At 42.6% G+C, this 20575-nt stretch overlaps 1 protein-coding gene across 1 annotated transcript; it reads right to left on the minus strand.

Moving 5' to 3' along the window:
- Positions 1-13322: 13322 nt before the first annotated feature.
- Positions 13323-19435, minus strand: serinc2 (serine incorporator 2). Its single transcript, XM_079232308.1, has 10 exons — positions 19329-19435; positions 16758-16919; positions 16231-16418; positions 15984-16063; positions 15403-15540; positions 15137-15306; positions 14743-14833; positions 14474-14633; positions 14148-14357; positions 13323-14046 (listed from the first exon to the last, which is right to left on the minus strand). The coding sequence occupies exons 1-10, from the start codon at positions 19365-19367 to the stop codon at positions 13908-13910; spliced, it is 1377 nt and encodes a 458-aa protein (XP_079088434.1). The 5' UTR covers positions 19368-19435; the 3' UTR covers positions 13323-13907.
- Between the last annotated feature and the right edge of the window lie 1140 nt (positions 19436-20575).

Consider the following 20575-nt stretch of genomic DNA (forward strand, 5'->3'; position numbering starts at 1 on the left):
ACTACCAAATGTTCCAAACACATACTTAATCCACGTATGTACAAATGTACCTTTATGGACCAAAGAGGCCTGTATGTGTACTCAAGGAGCAATAATAAAGATTTTTACTGTACACCGTAGCACTGTGACCATAATACACCTACCAGCCCCGCTGCCTTTTTCACGGCGCTCCCAACTCTACACACCCTGCTTCAAAAATACAGTTGCATGTGTTGAGTACTTTGTTATGTTTTTAATTTTCTTGTTAACGATTGTGACTTGAGGACAGGAAAGCTAATTGTGAGTTTTTTTTTCTGACTGCTAAACCAATCATTAACCAATTACCAATGCAAGAGTATTGCCTTGCATGCAGGGGTGCTGTGGCTGAAATGCTAACAAGCCGCCCAGGTTCAATCCATCAAGCCGCCCAGGTTCAATCCATCATGCATCCCCAGCTGCAGAGTATGCACAAAGCCGGCTACTGAGATTCCCCAATTCACCCGTCTGGGAGAGTGAGCAGCCACTTGTTCCCAGTAAGTCTCCACCGCTGCGAGGTCGTCAGTGAAGGAGACATAAAGCTTGCAATTTGTCACAACTGCAAGTCCGAAAGAACATTTTGGAAACGCTAACTTAATCAGACACTTATTATGTGTAATTAATTCCCATGCATGCTGCTCAGAGTAATGGCAGTGACCCGAGCGCAGCTTATAACGGAGCCCACAGCTTTTGAGAGGGAGATCGCATTGACTTGCCATACGAAGCTCTACTCACTAAAACATTAATATTGAGCGAAGCTAAATTATAGCGCTGCCATAATATGTTCAAATGTAATCTGTAAAAGTTAGTTTTTGGCGAGAAATGTATTAGTTGTTTGAAGGAGATGTTTTCAAAGCAATATATAATCGATATTAGACAGGGAATTATGACCGGTTTAACTTCCTAACACTAGCTGGTTTGCAGTAAGCAGAGTGTAATGTATAATTGAAACTACTTATGTCTAGAATTTTGTTTTTATAAAAGCCAATTATTAAATATTAAAAAAATCAATCATGTATTACTTCCTAATCATTTAAATTGTGTGTTTTATGCAAACAACTATAACTATAGATGCCAATAGAATTCCTTTTATTTATTTTTTGCAATCGATGCATTAGAGCAATGCAATACTGAAAAAACTCTTCAAGTAAGGAACCTAGCAAACTACTTTTAAGCCCATCACGTCACCCACTTGTGTCCATATTACATTATGAATTTCACTTATATTGATGCTTTTAACGAAGATTTATGTTATTGTATGCATTTAATATAACTAAGCATCACAAAATAAATACTGATAACTGCTCCATTATCCTTGTCAACATGTACAGGAAGCTGATGTGCAGCATGGACCACCAAAGCGTGAAGGGATCCCATCACAGTTTCGGTCAGTCATGCCCCGCAGACTGATCTGCACGGGTGGTCCACCACCAAAGCGCTATTTTGAGCGAGAAAAAAACCCTTACAAGCCGCTGGAAGCTGTGCCAGACACTGACCGATGTTTCTGAAGTTCCATGGTCAGAATCGCAGGCTGATAAAAGTTCATACTTCACTTAAATATATAAAAACAGCAGCTGTACCGTACATGTGACTTCCAAGTAGTGACAGTTTACAATAATCATTGTGATCATTGTACAATTTCTTTGAAAGCCAGAGCATCTCGATACTAGATATTCATTGTTCAGCTCTTTGAACTTCCCTAAACCCAATGTCTACTCTAAAAGGGTAAACCAAGGGTAATTCCTCTATAAATAAAATAGTGTTATTTTGATATACAGACAGAGGCTCACCGACAACAGGTTCATATTTACTGAAAAGGTGTGGAACGCATTTATATTTAGAGCAGCAGCCGACCAAATCAGGAACAAGGAGCGAGGCACAAAGAAGCATAGAATGGCAGGCATTGTGCAAGCTAGAGAAAACAAGTTGGGAATATTTAGAGGAAATGCTAAATATAGGACAGATGACCAGCCACTTGCTATATTTGTCCCCACATCTAAGTTAGGCTGTTCCTGCGAGTGTTTGTGGTTTCGTGGGAGTGAGTGTTGGTTTCGGTAAGGGCGCCGACTGAAACTGTGACACTGTTTGCATACACTCATCACCGTCATGATGACAAAGGCAGACTGCTAAAGGCTACCACCCCTGCAGCCAAATGAAAAGCCAGCATCTCAGAAGACTGTGTGAATCAACATGTATGGACTTGAACAACAATTCTAATTAAGCCAAATAAGATTGTCATACCTGCTGGCATAAGGAATGGCATCTACTTAGCGTACAGATAAATAATTCATGTTTTAGGGACATTTCTACAGCAGGAAACAGAGGCTCTCCCCACGAACCTGATGATGTCAGAGCAGGTTTTCTAGATCCTGGATCGGTCAACAGGAACAGCAATCAAACAGTCATGATAGAGCTGCAACGATTATTTGATTAGCCAAAGAGTCTATTATAGAAAAATCATCTGCAGCTATTTTGCTAATTGCTTTAGTGAAAATTGCCAAACATGTATTCGTTCCAGCTATTCAAATGGGACAAATTGCTGCTTTTCTTTGTCACATATTATAGTCAACTGTTCGGTTTTGGAGTGTTGGTCAAACAAAACAAGCAGTTTGAACACTCTGGGAAAGTACAACAAAAAAGCCCCAAAAGCAGTCGTTCATATCCACAAGAACTGAGCCAACTCCATCTGCTGATGAGTGAGCTCCAGAAGAAGCTGATAAGTCCACTCTGGGGTGGGCTTGTCATGTTTGAGATTTTGGGACTTGGCCATTCGGTTCTACAATTCAGAGGAAACAAAGTACAGTGGTTTGGCCGCAGTACGACGAGACACTGGCTGAGGTTTAAATCCAAATCACTACCAGTGAGAGTCCATCAGTGCATGAAAACCAGGGAGAAAAGTTCAATCAGGAAGCTAATGGAAGCCAGTGAATAGCTGAAAATGACCACATGCAAAGTCTTAAACGCGTGCAGCGGGCAATAACTCTGCATGGTGTTATATAACTCAGATGGATCAATACTAACACTGTTGAGCCTGATGCATCTGGCCGGGCTGTGCGCTGGGTTAAGCAGGATACAGAGTTAAAAAAAATAAAGTACATCCCAACCTGCTTTTATTTCAAGCAACCAAAATAAAGCATGCCAATTTCTGTGGAAAACACGTCTCGGATACAAACCGTCCAAATACAATGAGCCCCCCCCCAACCCCCCCTTGAGCTGTAAATGCGAACCAATCTGCTTGGATATTAAGGTGATGTAATGCAGGGAGAGAGCAGCCATATGTTCTCTTATTTCACCAACAGTGAATCAACAGACAAGGACCAGGCCGCGTGCCAAAGAGGCTACGTGTCCGACAAGCTACTCTCAAACACGGAGAGACATGGAGAAGCTGGTGTGACAGTTCATATCTTGACACGATGCAAAGCGATGATACTCATTTCTACCTGTAGGTACCAGCTGAGTCGGCAGTAGCGATCTACTGCCGCTGCAGTCTCTCTATCACTGGAGGATAATGGACATCGGACCTACTGTGGGACACATCCAAAAAAATAGACACAATTGCTGTTACATAACAAAAGGGCCTGCGGTGTAGCACCACATAGTCGTCTCTGCTCGGAGAGAACCCGTCCTTGATCAACAATGACAATGTCAACAGGGGTAAGCAGAGGATAGGACAGAGGACATTAGTGGATAGGACAGATGTTTGGACAGAGGATAGGACGGAGGGCAGGACAGAGGACATTAGTGGATAGGACAGAGGATAGGACAGAGGATAGGACAGAGAGCATGACAGAGGATAGGACAGAGGATAGGACAGAGGACAGGACAGATGATAGGACAGAGGATAGGACAGAGGATAGGACAGAGGATAGGACAGAGAGCAGGACAGAGGACAGGACAGAGAGCAGGACAGAGAGCAGGACAGAGGATAGGACAGAGGATAGGACAGAGGATAGGACAGAGGATAGGACAGAGAGCAGGACAGAGGACAGGACAGAGAGCAGGACAGAGAGCAGGACAGAGGATAGGACAGAGGATAGGATAGAGAGCAGGACAGAGAGCAGGACAGAGAGCAGGACAGAGGATAGGACAGAGGACAGGACAGATGATAGGACAGAGGATAGGACAGAGGATAGGACAGAGGATAGGACAGAGAGCAGGACAGATGATAGGACAGAGGCAGGACAGATGATAGGACAGAAGATAGGACAGAGGATAGGACAGAGGATAGGACAGAGGAGAGGTGGGGAAATGAGAGTGTGGTGTTGAGGTCAGTGTGAGTCACTCCGGTCTGTTTCCTTGCATTTAAAAACTACTTTGCACCTCAGAGAGTGCTCTATAAACGCAATGTTACGCGTGTCCACACTACATTAAAGCCGCAAGAATCAATATTTAATGGATGAGAATTGTTTTGTGAAACAAGTCACTGGAGAGACGAACCCACATAGAATCATCACCTGACTATGCCGTTCCCCTCGGGAGTTTTTCCACGAGTATCTGTCAGTGTGCAGAACCAATTCTTTATTGCCGCGGCTCCACTGGGGACAAATGTGAGGATTCCCTTCCTTTCTGTGCCTCATATAGCTATAAGAATCATATACTTGGGTTTTGGACTGCTTGCCAGGCTTAATGGAAACATGTGATGGGTATGTTATTTATATATAAAAAAAAATAAAATAATAGACTATATAAACAATCCAAAAAATAATCAACAAGTCGGTTGTTAATAGAAATAGCTAAATACCAGTGTGCCATAAGAAAAATCCTATCGTGAATAAATTTGCCAATTAGATCGTGGAATTTTCATGTAAAATTAAGTAACAGGTTAAAAACTGTTGAGACATCATATTTTGTACCGCAGACATTTTTCACAGTAAAAGCACAAGTGTCACTACTAATAATACCTATTGGTCAGCAAGTCAAGTTACAAGTCTTTCCAGTGAGCCGTTACACACACACAATACCAGGAGATGTATAGAATGCAGCCATTATTGATGCCAGTCATCTCAATTAAACCTGTGATACTTCTATCTATAATCAGAATATGTAGGATAATACCATAATAATGGATCAAATACTACTCTCGAAACACTGAATGAATTACATGTTTCGAGAAAGCAGGGGGCATCTTTGGACATGAATGTGGGCACATCTTGTGGCTCATACGTGTGTGTGTGTGTGTGTGTGTGTGTGTGTGTGTCCACTGGGTGATTTGTGAATGAGAACTGCAGGTGACAGGCCTTCTGCCCAACAGGCTGCTTTCTCCACGGGGGTCCCAGAAACCAGAGGCCCTTCCACCTTTCAGAGAAACCCAAGCTGGGTCCATACGCTCGCCTCCAGGGTCACTGACGGCGTCCAACCCCTTTCAGCAGAGGGCTGCAGCTCGGCCAAAGGCCCAACAACACATGCTCTGATTCCCATACACCTCTACACACACACACACAGCATGTAAACACGACACTTAACACCCGAGCATACGGTGTCCACAAAGCGCACGTGCATGCTTTTCTGCCAACACGTTTCCCCGTGCACAAGCGCATGGGCAAGCAACTGCGTGGGCGAGGATGTAAACACACACACACACACACATGCACACACACACACACACACACACACACACACACACAAGCCAGTGTATCCTTTCATTAACAAGGATGAGAGTCAATTTCCGCTCCTGTCGTCTTAGGCCGGGTTGCCGGCGGGGAGGAAATCTGTTCGCTCACGGCAGTTTTGACATTAAAGCTTGTGTCTCTGCTGCCGGGGGAAGTCCCGATGATTGATGACCGGGGCCACCCGAGGGTCCCCCTGCTGCATGACTCGCTGGAATGTTGTGGCCCTTATCTACGCCAGGATGTATGCGCGTGTGCACTACACGTCCTCACTCGCATGGGAGTGCCGGTTACATGACACATCTTAAATCATAAGCGTGAGGTTCTGCGCAAGTACTCAATGATTTATTACTGCTGTAGTCGCTTACAGTTAAAAAAAAAATTCTATTTTCCAGGTTTTTCGAAGGCAAGAGCGTGGAGTTTGATGATATATTGCACTCGGAGGAGATTTGTTCCAATGCGAGTAATGCAAGCTCAGCGTTATGTACAGTAACCACTGTAGGTCGTTTCCTACTTGCTATTTAAACTCCAGTGGAAGGTCAGAAATCATGTGGCGATGTCGTGAACTGGCTTCTTCTTAAAAAAGGGAAACGTTGCTGTGTTCCCATGTTTTTGTGTCTACATGACAAATGGGGACAACCATGTTTTTAATTGATCCAGTATGGAGGGAGAACGCTGTAAAGATTGTGACTATTAGTGTTTGAAAGGCCGCTACGGTGAAATTACGCTCTGATAAAAAGTAAAGTGAAATATGTCCCGGGCCAGACTCCTATTCTTCGACTCCCCCCCCGCATTATTCCAACGTCCAAAAACTGCAGATGGTATTCAACCAGCTGACAAGCACTTCATTTTAAGCACATTGACACCTTAACGTATCCTTAACAAAAATCACGCAAGAGTCACATTGTACATATTGGCTCAAGTAACACAAAAGATTGACCGTAGGACACCCAGCCGTAATATACAAGCGTTTAATAATAAACTAAATGATGTGTCTTCTGCAATTCCTGCCATCAAGACATTCACTCCGTCCTCAGAGGGGTCAGACTGTCACGGTTATAAAGGACCACTTTTTCTCCTGGGTAAATATATACTTCTACTCTCCCACTGAGAAGACCGTTGCCTTTATGTTTCAATAAGGTTCAGATTGTACGTCTCTCGTATGGACAACATCCGTGAAGCTCCAGAAGTGCCCTTACACTTCACCTGCAACCAAGGTCACTGTAATGACAGACATGTGAGGGATGAGGCACCTCCATACCGACGGGCTGCATGAATATCAATGTTGTCCTCTCCGGCTCCGCTGCCGTTGGCTGAACAGAGGGACCTTTGACAGGACCGATTTTAAAACACACAAGTGTATGCCATTTCATAATGCAACGGCACGGCATGGGACCTCAGGACGCACTCTGAGACCCCGCACACCGCACACATGTTTACCATACCACCGCTGTGTATGTGTGTGTGTGTGTGTGTGTGTGTGTTATGAGCCGGTGCAAGGTCAACTCCTGAGACTCTTGGTTGCCTTTTGGGCCGGGCTGCTCATGTCCAGTGTCAAGAAACCTTTTGCAAATTTCCTTTAGGAAAACTTTTTCATCACTTATTGATATAGCAAATTAATGATTGAACCTATATCCAATCAACAAGTTTGTATAAACAATTTCATTGTAAAGAGAGAAAAACATATCCTAAATTCTAGTCTCTGGGTCAAGCAACATCTGGTGACGCATCTTCAGTGAGTGAGGTTCGTTAACAGGTTGTCCCTCCTGACCAACTGCCAAAAAAATGTAAAAAAAACAACATTGGATTCTACAATTCCCTTCATGGAACTCAATAGCATCCTTTGTCAAACCCTCCTAAATGACATCATCTCCTTTTGGAGCCATACAGTAAGCGTTTTATACTCTCAGTGCATGTAAACTGATTATACTGAGGAGAATTGGTAAACGGACAAATGCATAACTCAAATAATGAATTCTGTGCCTTAAATAGATGCGTGAGGTCAATGCCGTGGTGACCAGCCAGCCTGCAACAACAACAAATGACAGGCGCTGCCTCCTGTTCGTCCTCTGGTCGGGTGATTGATGCCGGTACCGAGCATCAAACCCCGACTGCTGGAACACCGAGTCGTGGATCGTTGCGTCCCCTGTGCGTCCCCCTGAGGTGAAGGACAACTCCGGGCGGCGAAAAGAAAAATGATAATAAACAACCACAGCCACAGCTTTTCCATGGAGACTTTGTGGAAAGAAATTCCCTGACGAAGGATGCAGTTCGACAGAAGAATGCCAAACATTTGACCTCTTCAGGCCGGATAACCTGAGAGAGAGAGAGGAAGCCTTGGGTTCCAGCTAAAGGATGGGAGAACCGCAAACACCAGGACTTTACTGTAACGCATCGATAGAGAAATCACTTCAGTCTGGCCTGGGTCAGGGGTCAGGACATGTTTACGTGATGTACAGCAGCTTGTTGCTGCTACCATGACAACACAATATTTGCTCATTATTCTTGGTATAATCAAACACATTTTTCCGTAACACGGTTGCAGGACTGCGCTCACAGACGTGTAGCGAATATGTCGTGTGAAACGTCAAAAAGCTGAAAATGATCATCATCAGAACAATTTATCTTTTAGTCAAATCGGCAGAAAACGAATCAAAAGGAACGAAAGAAATGTGCAACACTTGCTGCGTCCAGCTTCTGTATTTGCTGCTTTTGTCTGTTCTATACTGTTGTGTATTAACTCTATTTGTCAGCATATTCATTTTTTTTTACATTTTATAGATTTTTATTAAAATAATGATTAATAGGTTAGTCGATAATGAAAACAATTATCATTCGCCCCCTCCCTCCTCAGCTTCCATCATAATAATAGACGTCATCTTATTGATCAAATATCGAATATACCCAGACGGATATCGTGCCCAGAAATGTTGTGAGAATTGGCATATTCTAAAATCTTGTGATAAACCAATCACCACTCACATGGAGGAAATGATGAACGCCTTGTTGTACACAGTTGTTTTTGCAGCAGAGCAATGTTGCAAGCCTCCGCTGTCCTCAGATGCCCTCTAATCCAGCAGGCATCGCTGCAATGAGGAGTGTTTCAGGGCTGCAGAGATGATCCAGTACAGTAGGTCATTCTCTTGAAGGCACATTAATATGCATGTTTTGTTGTTTTTGTTGTATTTCAACAGGGATAGAAATAGTAAAAAACACAAGGGTTGCCGAAATCCACATAACATGGGGATGTTAAAGCTTAGCCACTACACTGACATCCAAATCAGCCCACCAATTTAAGCTCAGTTGTGATTATGTAATATTATCGGAGATTTGATCCTGAGGCCAAACAAATGTATAAATAAATAAATAAAAGAAATCCGCCCCAAACGGTACTGTTTCTCTCACGCATGATGTCATGTTGGATTCCTTGCAAGCAGGTGATCCAGAAATCCTCTCCGAGCAGCAGGAAGTCATTACGCAGGCAGCAGGAGCCGATGGGGTTCGTTTTGTGTTGCATGTGGGAAACGGAAACGCCAAATTCCCCTAAATGAATCACTAATTTTAGTTTAAATATGCGTCTCAGCAATATGCATTTATATTAGAGAGCATGAATAATAGCATTTTTTATAAATACTGTCTTTTTGTTCATTCGGCATTCATAAACTCAGTGAATGTGAACCTTTGGTTCTGGTTGCTCACTCATCTGCTATTACTGCTGGACTACATTAAATTAGAAAAAATAAGTGCCAGTTGATGGGCGAAATATTGACAAAAAACACCAATAGTTTCTAAAACACCATATTCTCAACGGGACATGCGCACTATACAGACGAATAAATACAATATATTAAAAGTGCCAGATTTTTTTGAATGGAGGTTTTTTTTTGCTACACACGGAATACAACGGAATACGCAGTCGAATCAAAACAGCCCAAAAACCATCATTACCAATTATGATACACCAGTGTATATTTTTGGGAGATTGCAATGGTGTGACTGGGTTAACAGGCGGTAGCTGCGATTATTCGAGATAACACACCTGCACCCATGTGTAACAAAGCAACAGTGGCAGCACCGGACAATATTGATTCACATTTGGGGTTGTTTTTTTTTCCTCCTACGTAGTAGCTTCGGACCGAACCATGCAGTGTTGCGACTACAATCAAGCTAACGGGAATAACAAAGCCTCCAAATAAAGTGACACTGCATCACATGAAAATACATTTAAAAAACGACTGAATTCTACTCATGCTTCATTAAAAAAGGTCGCGCTCTCTACTGCGACACGACTATTTTAATATGTTAACATCACCTCAGCTGTTATAAACTATCAACGTGCGCACTCTGTCTATTTTACTACACAAGGCAAATTCAAGACGTTTACTTTGAAGATGACATCACCACACTTCCGGTCTAGTTATGTCCCATTCTGGCTGACTTGCCGCAGCTTTCCACCACCACCTCCTCCTCCTCTTCTTCCACCTCCTCCCTCTCACAGACAATGAATGAAGCCAGTTTTGGGAATGGACAAGCCCAGGACCAGTCCAGGTAGCTGAACATCCTCACCTAACACGCTACCCAAATATTTCACTACACACAGGACAGCACGCTGTCCATCTTAACGTTAGCTACCTTTATCTTACCATTCCGGACATATAGCGACAATAAAAACATGCTGAATAATAAGACCCGTCCTGCCACACCATGTGAAACCTCACAATGACACAAAGCGACACACGTGTGTTGTAATATTTACAACAACTCACTGACACCATGAACGCGCATCACATTACCTGCAGGATGCTTCAACTTCACTTCTCTGCGGTGCGACCACGGGCTTTGCGAGCTGCGTCAAGTCAGCCGACGTGCGTCTCGAACGACACAGGAAGTCACCAGATGTGGCTTTCAAAATAAAAGCAAAAAAACGCAAGCGTTGGGGCGTTGACAAAAAAGAAAGAAAGAAGCGAAACGCTAAGTGTAGCTTAAGTACTGAAGTACGTGCCTATCTTTGAAACTGCTGCTAAACGTTTATGCTGCTTTATATTATATTGTAAATAACTGTACATGCAACCACTGTCTGGCAGAGATTCATCTGGTGCGACGTGTTTAATAGCAAAATGTTGTATTTTTCACCGGAAATAACTAACTATATTTAATTGTAGCGAGCTTGATAGTACAATGCTACTGGCATGTTGAGCAACACCTTATCCGGTCATTAAACTAATTTACCATAAGACCTCCAGCTGCTCATATCTATATTTATTTATTATTGTATTTGCCGTGTATAAGACTGTTTATTCTTAGTTGTTACCTTCAAACAACGTGGGTCGTCCAGTCCGGATAATAGTAAATACATCATGGTCCAGATGATGCCGGCAGCGGGACGGAAAGTTGATGCTGCAATTTGCCACCCATCTCGCGTCATCGTTGTCATCGCGTGGTAAACAGAAAACAGAGCATTTCCGGGCACAACTTTTTTTCATCAAAAGCCAGCGAGCGTGGCTACGTAGCAAGGAGGCATTTAGGGTCAATAGAAATCACGTCATTGACTGCTAAAAAAACCCTAAATGTTCGCACAATGAGACATAAATTACGAAATATCTCCAAAACGTAAGTATTTTTTAACGTTATATATCGCTATAATGGTCACGAATCACATGGAAATGAAAAGGCATGCATGTGTTCAAAACTTGTCAATTTTGTTATATTTCTGCGCATTTATTCTGAAAATAAAACCCCGGTTTGTAGGCGTCTTATTCCGGTTAGCTTGACAGTGCCAACATCCCGCCACAGCTGGAGCGCAAGACAGACCCGCTGCTGCCTGGAGCCCACGCGCACTGCCGCGAGACCCCGCCCCCTTACACGAGTATTGGAAATACATCTTTGCGTAAATTCAGGTTTAACAGATATAAACGCAACTGCTTTAGTAATTCATACATTTGTCTATTATTATTATTTAATTTATTTACACAGAATTGCACTTAGTGTGGGAAAGTCTAAAGGATCACACAATCTGATCTCGTTCTTAATGTGGTCGCATTATAGTCATCATTTACAATTTTTTTCAAAAACATATTTGAATCTATAAGTATTTTATTCACTTGAATAGAATAGTGTACGATGTAAAATGTGTCCTTATAATATATAATCACACCCACATCACATTCCATGTGCAATGTACTCCGACATTATTTGGCCCTCACACTCTTAAACCCGTCATAACAAGAGAGAGATGAACGTCATAATGGAGACTATTGCCAAGGTGTCAGGGCTCCATGGCTTGTTTTTAAACAGGTTGCCAGGCGCTTCGAAAACCCTCCGAGGAGGAGGAGGGGCACAGTTGCTGTTGATGGTGGCAAAGGGCCTCCAGGGGAAGGGCCCCAGAATGCCAAAACACAACAAGAGGAGCGCGGTGAGTCCCCGGCCAGAGCGTGATCCCATAACTGGCTTATGCAACTGATCAGCATTTATATAACAGCATCAGGTCAGCCGCCCGCTCACAGCTGGACCAGAGGCTGCATCGCTGTCCCTGAAACATGGAGGGCCACATCACAACTTCAGGCGCGCATCCTGTTTGTATATATGGTCCCAGTGTGTGAGGAGCGTGCCACGGTGCAGCAGGGGCCCGTGCATCGGACGTCCTGGACGGAGAGATTACTGATACAACCGTCACCGTGCTAAATATTTTATGTCAATAATCAGCTGAGAGGGAGCGCTCGCTCAGATTGGTTCCAGATGTCCCCTTTTTGGTTCGTCTCTTGGTTATGATACAATGAATATGGCTTTTTTTTTCATGACAAAAATGTGAGTTTTTAGCTTTGTCAGAGCTCTGATTTACAGTGATAAAAAAATATCGCTGATCAGATTCTGGTTCAAATGTTGCTACATTTTATTTAGTGTTAAATATACATCATCTTTTCCAACCGAGCACAAACAATTACCCCTGATGATGTCATTAAGGTTATTTTGGGTGGTTGGCTTGAGGATTTCAAATATTTTTTAAGAAAGCCTGCTTACAAAGTGGACCTGTAGAGCTGGAAAAAAAGCATTTGCATTCATCAGACAAAATGCAAAACAAGCAGGGGAAAGTCTGAGAAGGTGTCAAAGCCTATTAGGACTGTGTGGGCAGAAATATACACCGTAATGTTGCAGGTACAGCGGCGAAGATTTGTCCAGACGCCCAAACTCGACTTCAGAAGCCGGTCATTTGTCGTTCCTCCCCAACTCAAGCCTTGAATGAGTATTTTGAAGTTTAATGAAGTGTTCGACCCTCCTCCCCATGCTGATCTTGTGATAGGGGAGAAACACATTCCCTCTACATTACTTGCCAAGTGTGTGTGTGTTCCTGCATCGAAGGAACACAATAAATCACATTTGAGCAGGATCATGTGATTAATGGAGGGAGGGCAGAGTTTCTGGAGAGAACAAGTACCAAGTCAGTCAGTCAGTCAGTCAGTCAGTCAGTCAGTCAGTCAGTCAGTCAGTCAGTCAGTCAGTCAGTCAGTCAGTCAGACAGACAGACAGACAGACAGACAGACAGACAGATAGATAGACATATATATATATATACATATATATATATATACACACATGTCACACATGTCTAAATAGGTTCTACATTATGAAATCCAGCTTACACACGCACAGAGTCTAATTCGATAGACCACAGCTCCATCTACAGGACAGAAACGTTGCCTACACTCTGATTAAAGACAAATAGATTGTCAACTTTATTGATTAAAATAAAAAAGTGAACACATAGTATATTGAGGACGAAACATCAACAATTGTCCTTGTGTGCAAATATGAGAAGGCACCTTTTTTTGGCAAAGCAGTGGCATAAAAAAAACAATGAAAATATGTACGAAAACTATAAACTACTAAATTTAATGTAGTGAAACAAATACAAAACATCAGCTCCCCAAAGGTATCATTTAAGTTTCATTTGGTCTTGTCCTATATAAAAAAGGCACGGTGCTCTTAATTAAAATCTTTGTAACAGTGAAAGACCTGAGGTGGAATAATCTGGAATGTGTGACTAAAGCTCGACTCCCACAAATGTTTGCTCCCTAAAAAACTGCAAGTTTCAACTCGAGGTGCACTAATCAACATTTAGGCAAAACATGTCCTCATGTTAATTAAGAACAAAGCACATTACAGTTTCATTCTTCAATGTTAAATGTGGAGTTGTAAGCGTATGATAACCAATTTGAAGCTTAGGCTATATTTCTTCAAAGGTAGCAACAGGCTACCAGCCACATGTTGAAAGACTTCCCCGTTTATTTTCTAGCTGAAGTCTCTGCCGGAGCACACCAGCGGGGCCACCAGGGTCCAGAGGTAGATCGCCAGGGCGAACCAGCTGGAGATGATCTTCACCCACACGGCCGGCATGGTGCTCTGCATGACCTGGTAGTCGGTGTCGGGCCTGACGAGCCGGGAACAGAATCAGAGAGGAGTCGTGTTGCAGAGGGCCACAGCCTCTCTGGTGGAGCAATACAAACAAAATCATTTTAAACCGATACTTACATGTACCAGTTGGTGAGAGTCATCATGATGTAGAGGGAGGCCAGACAGAGGCTGAAGTGGAAGAAGGAGTAGTCGTAGGTGACCGACTCCTCCTCGTTGTCCACGGCCCGCCGGACGCCGTCCTCCCCGGTCCCGTCATCGGCGGTCAGACCCTGGACCTCCTCGGTACGCATCAGCTTGTTCACCTGAGTGTTGTTGGAGGAGCGGATGCTGCGGCGAGTGAGAGCACAAGATGTCATGGTGACATACACTGTAGTCATCATGTATGACTAACCTAGAAGAGCTTCTGGTTATTTCTAAAAACAGCAGCTGTTACAGTAAAATACCTGGCAAAAAGAGTACAGAACAAGAAAATGGTCAATCCCACGATGCTTTGTGCGTCCCACCACTGGATGCCTCCAGGGGACGCGGTGGGAGCCGGTCCTGGGGCCGGAGTCGGACTAACGGGCTGGACCAAACTCAACAGGCTGGGGTTGCACTGCCGGTCTGCGGGCGGAAACACAGAAAACAACAACAGGTACAGGGGCGTGTTTTTCTCTCTTTTTTTAACCCTTCCCAAAGTCCCAAAGTCCTGAATAAAAGGCGTGTGACTCACTGGGGTTGTTGGTCATGGCAGACCAGGTGATGTACATGGTGTACAGGGAGATGAAGGAGGCCTGGAGGAGGCCTGAGGTGGGCTGAGCCTCCTGGCATGGGACGAGTTATGAAATACAAGACAGTGCCAGAAACAAAACTCTCTCCAACGCTCAGAGATGACAAAAAGCTCACAAGGACGAACGTTAAATCTTATTAGCTTGTCTTCTGGATTAAGCATCAAATGAGTTGTCCTCATTTCTTACTAATATACATACATCACAGATAAGAGTATTATACATAATAAGTTCATTATGTACGATGGAGGATTAGGGAACAAATATCAACCTTTAGTAGCTTCAGGCCATAGGCCACTTTTTTTTATATATCAATTTAAATATCTGTCTTCTTATTACCTGAACTTTGGGCAGAATGGACACAATGGACACAATGATGCAGAATATCAAGTTGAGGCTGATGAAGACTTTGTGCTCGGTGCAGTCGTCAGGTTGGGTATAAAACACGTAGAAAAGCACAACGGCGGTGAAAGCCAAGGCGTAGAAGAAGAACGTGAAGGTCAGCAGAGCTGCGAGGGAAAAACACGAGTGGAGAGTGGCGTCGTTAGGCAAACGCATGACGCGCGACTCAGATTCTAAATTATAGTTGTTCCGTTTAAACCTACCTGCATACCAGCATTTGGAGTTTCCGTTTTCTGCCTTCTCCAGCCAGTTCTGGTTCCAGGAATGGACGAAGTCCACCAGCAGAATGAGCTGGATGAGGATGAAGAAGAAAGAGCCCACCATGCCGAAGTAATACCACACTGAGGCCAGACAAAAAAAAGAGTCAGGACATTTGGTTATTAGTAGCTCAATGCAGCATGTTCCATTATAGGTCAACAGTTATCAGTTCTGCTTGTTATATATACACGGATGCTTCTATTATTTATGAACATCAGAACAGACGTTTTAAAGCGTTCAAGACGTTTATCAAAGAAAGAGTAGAAATATGAGCGAGCATTCAATGCCAGCTTTCAGTACTTCGTGGTACAAACATTTTGTAGAACTGTTGAAGCTCAGTTACGAGCCCTAATTTTACTTGAGTCTGCAGCTTTGCTCTTGTGAACCAAGCAGAGTAGCATCATATTAGTCTAAAGGTGTGTGTGTGTGTGTGTGAGCAGCTGGATGTATTTAGATGTATAGAAACATGGCAATAAAGAAACCAGAACCACTAATGAGTTACTCATAAGACGTCTGAACTTCACACCTGTATTAAAGGTGCCATCTGGAATGAAGAACGCTCCCACTGTGATGCCAACCAGCAACAGGAGCTTGAAGAACCAGAAACTGAGGAGAAAAGAAGTAAAGTCATTCTAAGTATGCACAGAACAAGCGTGTTTACGTTCTGTTGAAATACTATCTTCCGTGTGCAGTTCCCATGTTTGGCCAGCAGAGTGCAGCAGGCCTGCATCGCACAGGACTGTGGTCCTGAGGCTGCGGAGAAGAGTACCAACCCGTTTTGGATGGAGGATCTGGGGTCCTTGCTGTTGCGCACTCGGATCATGATGATGAAGAAGAGGAAGAAGAAGCAGGCCATGGCGAAGCACATGCGGTACACCGACTTGTAGCCGACAATGATGTCACAGTTCACCTTGTTGTCTATGCCAGGTATGGACGAGCCACCGAGACAGAAGCCTGGAATCTGACAGTGAGAAGCACACAAAGGAAATAATAGAAACAGGGAAGGATTTAACTGGGTCAACTGGAGTGTTTTTTTGGATACTGAATGATCACCTTTTCTGAGACTACTGGTTAAAAAAATAATAAACCCATAATCCGAGCTGCTCTACAGTATTGCTGTTGCTGGGTTACAACCTTATGAAACCAATTTGAATTATTTTCCAGGTTTTTTTTTCTTAAATAGGAAATAACAAGTAGGTAGACGAAAAAGCAAAGATACATGGGCCTTATGAAACTAGTAAAAAGGTGCCTGATGCAGCAGCCCAGTGTGGACCATTAAAATGAATCTAATCTAACGTACCTGTTTAAGATGCTCCTCCATGCCTGGGAGAATCATGATGATGGACACCAGAGTCCCGAGCAGCAGCAGGAAGGAGAAGGCCAGCCGGCTCACCGTGGAGTTGTACGTTGACGGGCAGCATGATGACAGGAGGCAGGAGGCCGACCCGCACAAGCAGGACGCCTGGAGAAGAGAAGAGGAAGAGAATTAGCTGGGCATTCATTCAGATTCATATTTTATGAAACTCAGGGACAGGGCTCTGGGGTGTGGGATAATCAGGGTAATGCATGCATGGCTTGCAATGACAGCGGTTGGGACAAAAAAATAAAATAATAAACTGAACAAATGACACTGTCAAGACGCCCATCTTTCTCCTTCTTCTGCACGCTTCCACGGAGGCAGTAATCAGGCCTGTGATTAGCGCTGCCATCATAACAATTCTCTCTTTCTCTCATCCAGCAACTGTTAACTGGATCGCCGAGGATTCCTGCATGATTCAGATGCAGACCGCTGAGAGGTGTGTGAAGCACTGAGGCGGAGACTGGAGCGGCGAGCAGCCATCCTTCACTAAATACGAGTACGCACTAGAGTACACAGGCCTTTGGTGTAAACATTGCAGCCATGACGGGAAGAATCCTGTTACCATGGTTCAGACTAGCCTAAGCAACAAAGAACTCAAGAGGAATACAACACAAATATTAAAGCAAAACTCAGACGTGTTGTGATAACACAGCATATATATATATATATATATATATATATATATATATATATATATATATATATATATATATATATATATATATATATATATATATATATATATACAAAAATAATGCTTTTTACATGTTTTATTTTGCCAATCTGAAAAGGGCTACGTTTCAAAACTCAATACTCTTCTGGCACAACAAAAAGGTAATCAAAGCATCAAATGTTTGCTGATTTAATTCAGCATTCTATTAATTTGTACAATACCTTTAGGTATATATAGTGTGTGTGTGTGTGTGTGTGTGTGTGTGTTTAGACAACATTGAACATTTGAGAGGTTTAGCTTCTTTTGATAAATGAAAGAGGAAAAAAAAGGTTTTATAACCAAAATGCTCCACTGCCACTGATGCCCAGCCCTAACATTCAATCACAGACGATGTTAAGGGAAATGTATGGAAAATGTAAAAATGAAAACAAACCTTTAGAAATTGATCTAAGTTACATCTGCCTGCTGGTGGCAATTCTACAGCTGTGCCACACTTTTGGGCATCTTAGATTAGTGAGCTTAATGAACTGTGATATAGTAGTCAGTGTATTGGATATTGTGTCCTTCCCCTGTTGTGTTCATGGTAATAACCTTGATGTGGATTTGTTTGGAATGTGCCCTCATCTTCATCACACGGCTTTTTACTGTAAATTGACTTAAGAAGCAAATCAGATTTCCCAGATATGGGTGTGTTTGACCTACAATCATCACTTGTAACACATTGTTAACAAAAAAATGTTTCAATCAAATTATCACCAAACTTGAAATAATAACCGGCTGAAAGAGGTGAATACTGTTTTTCACAATCTGTAGTTTGTTTTCACAAGTCTTTCATTGGCGTCAAAAAAAAGAAAATCTCAAATAAATGAAGAAAAAAAGGCGAAAAAATCCAATGCGGGTAATTACACAAAAATAGGATTAAATGTAAATCAAAAGCAAGACTATAATGATTATTGTAAGCAAAACTAAAACTAGACTGAGATGAGAAAGATAAACAAAACGCCCTGTTCCAAAAGGGGCGTGGCCCGAGAGCTCGAGAGAAACCCGGAAATTGCGCATTTTCATAAACAACTTAACAGACAGCGTTTTGTGTTGTATTAATGATTTAGTTGTATATCAGTGTACTTTGTACTTTTGTAATATGTGAAGCCAGCAGCTCATTGTTGGTAGAAGACACGAGCACTTTGGCTCGTTTCACTTCCTGCTCCGGATTCAGAGAGCTGCTCCTGGTTCAGAGAGCTGCTCCGGTGCGAGGAGAACTCCGGTTGCTCCTCACAGGAGAGTTGCTGTTGCATCTTCACCCTGGGAGCGTTTAAAACGCAGATATAGCTGTCTGCTTTTCACGCGACATATTTTTCGACGCTCTCTGTCCGCTGCTGTGTGCTCAGTGCTCACCTGTGTGCGCGCGCACGCATCTGTGGGCAACGGGGCGGAGAGGTTTTGTGTGTGTTTTTGAACGACAGATATTTGCGTGAAAATGTAAGGAGTAGAAGTAAAAAGTCGTCTGAAAAATAAATACTCCAGTAAAGTATAGATACCCAACATTTCTACTTAAGTAAGGTAACGAAGTATTTGTACTTCGTTACTTGACAGTTTCACATAATTTAAAAACTTTACAAAAGCCGGTCTAAAAGTTGTCCCAAGTAGGCCGGCTGACATTAACTAGCTAGTGACGTTATGCAACTAACTGGTATCACACGTACAGTAAAGCGGGTTTCGATATCACTGCGTAATGGTTTCTTGGCTAAACAAAGCATCGCTCAATTAGTCAATACATGTCGTGAAATACTCGCGTTAAGTCCATGAAGAAACAACACAACTGGTAAATGTGTACTTACACAACTGGCGAGGGAACCCAGTGCCAAACAAGCACCCATATTGACTCAGTTTAATTCACAATTCGGACGGGAGGGAAAGTTCAGGAAGAAACTCAGACAAAATGGCGATGTCAAGTAACCTAATTAACTAAGAAGAAAAAGGAAACCAGTTTGTTATCTTCAAAATAAAAGCTTTAGGTCGTGCGTATCCGTACGTCATTTAAATCGTGGGCACGCCAGGGGCATATTATATTATTTCGGTTTGTTTATCTATGTATTGTGATGGCAAATGTACTTCAGGACCATAACGGATCCGTCGAGTGAAATGTGGTGTTGCTGTAGACTGAGATTACGATCTCAGTTTTATTTTGAAGGCAGACACACTGTACTTGTACTTCCTGCACTGTCAGGGTAAATTCTGGAAAACAAACGCATCTTTACTTTACTTAGTGCTTAGTGTCTGTGATTGATTTAGTGAGTCTTCCCCACAAAATATTGATAAACTCATCAGAGTGTTAATGTGTAGAGGAAAAAAAACCTACTATCCAAAATGTCCAATGACAAATGTATTATATTTTATTTTAAAACTACAGCAAAACCAATTCATTTAAAATCAACCATGTTTTAGGGTTTAATTTATTGCCATTGGGGGTTATTTAAACACATTTATTTGTGTTGCTTTGCATGAAAAATTATTTGCTCCTAAATTGCAGCTGTTGTTAGCATGCCTGACTTTGATCAGTGGTTCAAGCCCCGGCTCCGCTAGTCCATGTCGATGTGTCCTTGAGCAAGAAACTTCACCCCAAATACAATTCAAATTATAATTTAGAAATGGGCTGCTTCGCAGAATGATACTTCTGCTTCATGTGTATATAGTTCATTGTGTTACTAATGCTCTTGTACTATGAGATTTTGAATGCAAGGTACATTAATCTATTTTTAACACTGTGGTATTATGATTTTTACTAGTCTAGACTAGTAATAGTTCTACTCCATCCACCACTGCTAATAACGTTAGAGTAACAAAAAAGGGAAGACAATTGTGATTTATACAATAAGGCCATTGCAAAGACACTTTAATTATTTTGCCATATAGGAGCGAATAAGAATAATACTGATTAAGCTTCACCAGTATAGCAGCAAACAGTTGGTAAACAAGAGTGACAATAAAAATCAGACAGTGAGTTTAAAGCAACCGGGGGCAAACCTCTATCTGCTAGTGTCTGACCTTCAGAGATACAGTGAAGGTGTTCACCCGTGAATAATCA

Source organism: Taurulus bubalis, assembly GCF_910589615.1.
Source record: "Taurulus bubalis genome assembly, chromosome: 16".
Classification (NCBI taxonomy): domain Eukaryota; kingdom Metazoa; phylum Chordata; class Actinopteri; order Perciformes; family Cottidae; genus Taurulus; species Taurulus bubalis.

What these genes read in the sequence shown, in the direction of transcription:
- serinc2 (XM_079232308.1), bottom strand. Translation starts at nt 19,367, where the DNA reads ATGGGTGCTTGTTTGGCACTGGGTTCCCTCGCCAGTTGT. An exon ending in TTCTGTACTCTTTTTGCCAG is followed by an intron (nt 14,358 to 14,473) that starts GTATTTTACTGT and finishes CACTCGCCGCAG; the next exon opens with CATCCGCTCCTCCAACAACA. An exon ending in ACTCTCACCAACTGGTACAT is followed by an intron (nt 14,047 to 14,147) that starts GTAAGTATCGGT and finishes CCGGCTCGTCAG; the next exon opens with GCCCGACACCGACTACCAGG.